The sequence below is a fragment of the Cupressus sempervirens genome, chromosome 7 (assembly GCF_028749045.1).
Source record: "Cupressus sempervirens isolate cs-2001-9-10 chromosome 7, ASM2874904v1, whole genome shotgun sequence".
Classification (NCBI taxonomy): domain Eukaryota; kingdom Viridiplantae; phylum Streptophyta; class Pinopsida; order Cupressales; family Cupressaceae; genus Cupressus; species Cupressus sempervirens.
Window position 1 is genome coordinate 295,686,378 of NC_143124.1, and position 7,339 is coordinate 295,693,716.

A 7,339-nucleotide genomic window follows, 5' to 3' on the forward strand; every position below is an offset into this window, starting at 1 on the left:
GATTTTGATCATCCGCATTAGTACTTTAATGTAATGTAATTTGAAAGCAGGAAACATTAACTAAATAAAACAATAAGTGGAGTCTGTCTTCTGCTAGGCACGTGAACGGTCCCACCTATATATAATTGCCTCTCAAAAGGCAGGTCCAATTTGCAGCACGTTAGGTAGCGAAAAGAAAAATGCATCGCTGAAAATCAGCAAATTATGTCACCATATTAGAAGGGTAAAATGGTTAGTGCTTTTATTTTATCGCTCCATGGCCCAGGCCCCAGATGATGCCCGAAGGATTTTAATTTCACGTCTTTTTCGTGTCGCTTTTGATAAATTGGAGTCTGGACTTCTTGTGGAATTTGAGGATTCATGATAATAAAAGCATGACGTAATGTGGTGTGAAAGATTGCACGAAACAAACGTGGTATAGCCTTATAGAATGGCCCTAGACGATGATCAACTATGTGCCGGAGTTGAGAGTTGAGGACATTGAATTGTGCTCGCGATGTCTGAAATGCCAGAATTCCGCAAGCGCAAAAGAAATGAAATATTATCATCCGATAGGTGGCTAGACTGGCGTTTGGCTTCTGTAGATGAAGTGAATCCAATTCTTACAAAGATTAGAAAAGAGGGCATCCTAAATTCGTCGGATACGGTACGCCTTTTGGATGGATATGTGAGAAGTAAATCTACTGCTGTCAAACAGTACAAGTCCAATATGGAGGACATGCTATTAATTAGAGATAAACGAAGGCCTGCAGGTATGTATGTTACGTTAGTTTACAGCGTTGTTTAAAATAATTATATTTTGCTGATCAGAAAGATTTTAAGACTTCAATTCTCAATTGAATCTGAGCAGATGGTTCCTTCAGCGAGGATATCTACTCTGGAGTTAAGTGGACCTCTCAAGGAGGAAAAGCCGCTGTCTTGTTATCCTGTGACGATAAAATCACTGAAGTTATATGCTTTGTCTTGCATGGTATCGTTCATGAGAAGATGGAGAAAGGAAAGCGTGTAGAAGAGCTCAACAAATTGATGAAAAGCATCCAAGAGAATTTCCATAACGGCAGAACCGTACTGCATTATGCAGTAGATCAGCCACACAATCCGAAACATGGAAAATACGTTGCTGAGTGTTTAAAGGATAAATTTTCTCAAGCTGGAAAAGATTTTATAGATGCCGCAGATATTTACGAAAGGACTGCTCTTCATTTTGCAGCTTTCCATGGTAATACTGAGCTAGTCGAGATGCTTATTCAAGATTGCGAGATGAAAGCTGATAAAACAGATATAAACAAAGAAAATGCGGTGCACTTTGCTATAAAGGGTGTAAAAAGAGATGTATTGGATTATTTGTATACATTGCCTAAAAAGAGTACAATTATTGTCTCACCGGACGCCCAGGGGAGGACAGCTCTGCATAAAGCAGCTCTTCAGGGTGACACAGATATCATCAAAACTTTACTCGGGCAGTCAGAAGGAGATCTTGATTTCATCCGGCAACCTGATTTGTTCGGTCAAACAGCTCTTCTGGAAGCGGCAAGAGGAGGTCATGTAGAAGCCGTGAGGCTCCTTTTGCAGAGTGGATCTCGGCCTCTTCAGGAACGCAACTCTGATGGCAGAACTGCTCTTCATTATGCTGTGCAACTCCCCGATGATGACAAGGCTAAAGAGATGGCTGAGTTAGTGCTGAGTCATCGCCGACCTGGCGATGGCAGATATTACGAACAAGAGAGATCCCTTCTGCTCTGGGCCTCGGCAATGGGTAGCGGTACAGCAGAAGAGGCAAGTCCAAAGTCGTCATTGGTTAGAAAGTATCTTGAAGGCGAGAGAGAACGCATCCGTGAAAGCTCGATGGACTTGCTATCTACCGCTATTGAGTTGCAGCATGAGAAGATGGCATGGGAACTTGTCACCAGATGCGCAGATACAGAGCGCATAGCCAAACTTGATAGTTGCCGTGAAGAAAAAAAGTACGCCGATAATGGTACGCTTTAAATCAAATTCCTTATTGCGTGCTCGCAGGCATTCTTTATTAACAGCCTATCATAGACATGCTTGCTTATTAAGATTAAAATTGAATTTGTAATTCATGATTCTACCGTGTGCCCTTGGATGATTGTGATTTATTATTTGCTTTCTAATATATAACCATGTAATTTTGTATTATGTAGAGGCTAGTCCATATATTGATGCTAATGGTTCTCTACTAATGTAATAGTGATTCACGAGATGGATAAGATAGAGAAGATGCCAGAACAAGGCCGAGATCAACCAGCCATCAACGATATGCTTGGTAATACTGAGCTTCTCACATATGTCGCATCAGTATCTTTGTATTAGTTTTTAAAATCAATTTGGTCTGTAATATTAAGTGTTTATTTCTTATGAAGAAAAAATAGTTTCTCGGGTGGTAGGGACATTTCTACTCTATATATATTAGATAACATGCAATTATAGGTATAGTGTGTTGTTTAAACGTGAGATGTAATATAACGGGACATGCAGGAAGAAAGGAATTCGCAGAAGGGCTCGCAGAATTGTTTTTAAACCCATACGTGAAATCCCCAATAACTGTCGGCATCTCAGGTGACTGGGGAATAGGAAAGTCCAGTTTAATGATTCAGGTACGATTAAATCATCTTCTCTTCTAAAACCATATTTTAACCGAACTTTTAAAGTTGGAAATGGCAAATCACTAACGAGGTAATGCAACAGACGGAAGCTATTCTACTGAAAAAGGCAGCTCAGCTAGCATTTCCAGGTTTATTAGCGACAGAGCAGTTTCCAGGGTGCAGACCGATCGAGGAGAGTAGCGAAGGTCAAAGGAAATGCGACGAGTTGAATGAAGCGATGAAGAAATCATCCCATTTCGTGAGTACACGTTTGATTTTATATTGTGTTCAATTTAACAACAATGGTATGAAATGATCAAGCTTCAGTCGTCTTTGTTAGCAGAAAAAGATTCGCAAGCATGAGAAAGATTATCTTCTGCTACAATTTCTCAATAGCAATTATCTAGAGGAGCACCGCGATGTATATAAATCATTAGCTGTCATGGACCGCAAAAGGATGGTGAGTTTTTCCCTAGTTGTCTACTTCGCGTATTTTATAAGGGCTTGAAAAGATTCCTTAGTTTTGTGATTGTGTTCTGTTAACTTAGATGAAATGTAAAGGTGAAGAAGGGGATTCACCCAGCAACGAATATCCCCTAAGGAAGATCCCCAGTATTCTGACAGTTCGTTACAATGCATGGCATTACCAAAATGAGTCAGAGGCGTGGGCAGGTCTCGCAGTTGAGACAACAAAGGCGATCGAAGAGTCAATGACCACTGCTCAGAGAGTGAGGTGTCACTGCACTTACGCGTGGAGGAATCACAGACAAGCAATCTGGATGGAATTGGTTCTGCCATGTCTCCTCGCATTATTTCTTTCCGGTTGGCTTGCGTGGGTGCTCTGGAAAATATTTAGTAAATCCAAGAACAACGACCTTGTGCAGCTAACATATGGCTCCATTCCTATAACCATACTGTTAGCTATATGGACTGTAATGAGACAATTCCTTTCTGTTATTAAGCCAGTAAGTGCTCAGATCATGGGATATTTCAGCAAACCAGACCATACAACAAAACTGGGTTATCAGCATCAAGTTATATCTGACATTAAGTTTTTAAAGGAAGAGATTGGCATAAAACCGTCGTGGATATGGAAATTTATTGGGCGGTTATGCAATTTAGTAAATCTCTATCCTGACTATTCCGACAACATCAAGGGCACCTCCGTATCGAGGTTACCCGCGCCAAGCGAAGACGGTATTCGCATGATCGTCTTTGTTGACGATTTGGATAGGTGTGTGGAGACTGTTATTTTGAAGGTATACGTACGTCTCTTAAATACTCCAATTCTGCCTTAAGGATTTCGCGATGACTAAATATGATGATGTGCTAACGAAAAGTTTCTGGTAATCAGGTACTGTCTGCAGTTAATTTGGTGTTGGCAGCTTGTGCTATCGACGTCGTTCTTGGAATGGACGAGAAAATGATCGCAAAAGCAATGAAACGCCAGTTTCCAGACAGTAGCGATGATCGGGAAGAATTGAAAGAATTGACAAAGAAATATTTAAGCAAAATAGTTCAGCTGCCGCTGGCGTTACCAGATACTAGCGAAGAAGAAACAAAGAGATTCCTGCGTGAGCAGCGAGGAGAGACATTTCGAAGCTGGTCTCAGAATGCTGAAGCTAAAGTTCCGCAACAAGCTTCATCGGACGAGACTGGCTGCGACAAAAAATCCAAACCAGGTAATGCAGAGTTGATTTTAACGCTTTGATAATTATACCACCTTATTTATGTGCCGAGCTTTTTAAAAAATTTAACACAGGTCAAACCCCAGGTGATGTGTGCCTGGAGATTTTCGGGATTGGTACAGAGAATGGTAAAAATTTCCTATCAAAACTTTCCGGAATATGTAAGCCATTCTCCATGTTCAAACTCTGGCCACAGCCGGGTAATGATTCTTATTCCTACTCGATCGTATGCTTGTTTATTACAATTTTTGTATCGTAAACATCTACGCATTATTCAAATTGCAAAGGTATTTTCGGCATTTATCAGATCGGAGAGACAAAAATGAGATAGTGAAGAAGAGACGGGTAACAGTATCATTAAATTTCCGGAGGCTGATGACGAATTACAGCGAGGAGGAAAGTCAAGCATTAGATGATTTGAGCGAAGCGGCAACGGGTGAGAGAAGGCTCCCGCGGGAATGGAAACGATTCCTCATCTACCATCGCGTGGCGTGGAACATCCTTTCCCAAAGCGAGACAGTGAAAAAGACTCCAGGCTGGCAGATGCAGCTGGTTGTATGGTTATTTTGTTGCTGGCAATGGGAAGACCACATTAACGACATAATTAAGGTACCTAGTTTAGCTACCCATATTTCTTTCTTGAGCTACTTTTTATGTCTTAAATCAATCGGTCCTTTTAATACGACATGGCTTGTGTGGTAATTTGTAGGATTGGAAGAACCTTGTGCCTGTAAATGGTTTCTCTAAGGACGGTAGCGATGGTCTCGAGTCAACCAAGCCATCACTGAATTATTTGATTGAATACTACCGGCCACCTCAGGAGGATGACGAAAATGGTTCGGCGCAGGAGACGGAGGTCCAGACGCCGCATACTCCACAAACCAGGAGTCAAGCAAAGCAGAAGCAAGAGCCAAGCAGCGAGACGCCGAATACTCAAAGCAGAAGGAAGAGCAAAACAAAGCAGAAGCAAGAGCCAGGCAGCGAGACGCCGAATACTCCACTAAAGAAGAAGCAAGAGCCAGACCACCAGACAAAGACCGGGAATCAGCTGGAGAAGAAGCGAGAGCCAGACCACCAGAATGAGATGGAGATGAAGAAGGAGAAGGAAAAAAGGAAGAACTGGTTCTCCTTAAAAGAGATGCTGGACAAAGAGAGGAAAGGGAAACATAGATATGACGTCTCCTTGGATTGTGTAGTATCTTTTCAGAAATTTAGACTACACTGCGACATTGGGCATCTCTCTTCGCCTAAAAACACTGACAGCAGGAAAGAATGAGCCTCCGTCTACGACATGCCACGTCCCCAAGATGAAACGCAACGTTAAACACTACTACCGTTTGTTATTTCGTATTTGTTATTCTTGTATTTTTATTCCAGGTTTGTTATTTTAGATCAGTTTGGTTCACCTCCAACTTGATGGGAATATGTTTGTCTTATATTTGGTTGTATAAAATTGAAATTGGAATAAGACATTGAACTCTTTGCATTTGTTATCTGTGGCGACATAGAAACTCATAATTGTATGAAGACCTCTTCTCAAGACAAAAAGCTTTGCTAGATTCGATTATAGTCTCATAATTTCACAAGATTCAGACATCACTATTGCATTGGAAGGTTGTTTCGATTAAAATAGACTATAAAGATGCCCATATTCGGTGTTTTGTTGTGGATGAATATCACTACAACTTAGTATTTAAGTCTCACCCATTGTTTTGGCCTTAAAGGCAATCTCCAACCGCTTTGCATTTTTAAAATCTTCTCATGTTTGCATATAAAACTTATTATGATAACTATATTTCCACATATGTGGAACTGAATCCCCTCGACAAGTACTCATGAATCTCATCCTTGTGCAGCCTTTGTCTAAGCAGATTCTTCCCTCGGCTCCAATATGGAACCACATCCACAACATGCCCTCCTACGGCTCACATGCATCTTCCACATGACCTTTGGTGTTCAGTTCACAAAGCTCGCTCTCTAGATCTATAACATTCCACAACAGACTAGCCACGTAGGGTACAAATATAAAGAGGGGCAATCATATTTTTTTATAATCACACACTGCAAGAAAACGTCAACATGGTTGAGAGAAAAAAAACCCATGAAAATTTCCTTGCCTGGATGCAAAAGAAAATGATAGACAAAAATAATGCATGAAAACATAAGCAGAAGTACAAATATTTCACAAACCCTAAAAATATTATGTTTTTTGAGAAAGTAAAATTGGAATAGGAATACATGTTCCAATTCCAACTATTTTAGTGGAATCGAAAATGCTTGTTTTTTGGCCAAAATTGGAATACTTATTCCTTTTCTCAATTTCAATTTGGCACACCCAAACAAAGGATTTGAGAATTTGATTAGACATTGCTTGAACAATAATTTAATCAATTGATTTTTGAATTCTATGATTTTTGGTTTTATATATGTATTTAAATATTTTTAAATAGTTGAATTAAAATTAAATAGCAAAATTAAAGTTAACGTTGATTAATGTAACTTGATAATGTAATTAAACAATGAACTTAAGACTATAATAAACTCATGAAATTAGGACAAATTTAGGCAAACATTATAAATGAAGTGTAACTTTATAAACTCGTTCAAAACTTTAAAGCTAAAATTAAAACAAAGTTTATAAGTAAAGTCAAACTTTAAATGTTATGATAGAGATTTGAAAAGAAGTTTGAGTTTACATATAAGACTGAGTGTAATAAAAAAATTAAAAACATATGCATGTATTTAAATTTCAAAAAGTAAGAAGGGGGGGAGATTAGGTAAAGATAAGATGGAGACTGTGTGTGTGTGTGTGTGTGTGTGTGTGTGTGTGTGTGTGAGAGAGAGAGAGAGAGAGAGAGAGAGAGAGAGAGTTACATTAGATAGTGAGATTAAGCTATAATAATAGGATGGTACATGGTAGAGAAAGAAAGTGAGACAAGAGAGAGAGGGTTAGAAACATGAGATACACATAGAGAGAGAATTTGATGGATAAAGAGACATGAGGAAGGGGACATGCATGACATATAGTGAGACAAAAATATATAG

At 39.5% G+C, this 7,339-nt stretch overlaps 1 protein-coding gene across 3 annotated transcripts; it reads left to right on the forward strand.

Moving 5' to 3' along the window:
• The first annotated feature begins 248 nt into the window (after positions 1–248).
• Positions 249–5,985, forward strand: LOC149546582 (uncharacterized). Of its 3 annotated transcripts, none has more exons than XM_089791281.1 (11): positions 249–752; positions 851–1,978; positions 2,213–2,287; positions 2,500–2,618; positions 2,710–2,865; positions 2,950–3,066; positions 3,155–3,865; positions 3,961–4,288; positions 4,381–4,494; positions 4,602–4,903; positions 5,004–5,985. In XM_089791281.1, exons 1-11 carry the CDS (start codon positions 497–499, stop codon positions 5,568–5,570), a joined length of 3,873 nt encoding a protein of 1,290 aa, XP_089647407.1. In that variant the 5' UTR covers positions 249–496; the 3' UTR covers positions 5,571–5,985. The 3 variants fall into 3 exon arrangements, with proteins under 3 accessions (XP_089647407.1, XP_089647406.1, XP_089647405.1); XM_089791280.1 differs by having other exon boundaries at positions 2,947–3,066; positions 5,004–5,964; XM_089791279.1 differs by having other exon boundaries at positions 4,369–4,494; positions 5,004–5,964.
• Positions 5,986–7,339: the final 1,354 nt, after the last annotated feature.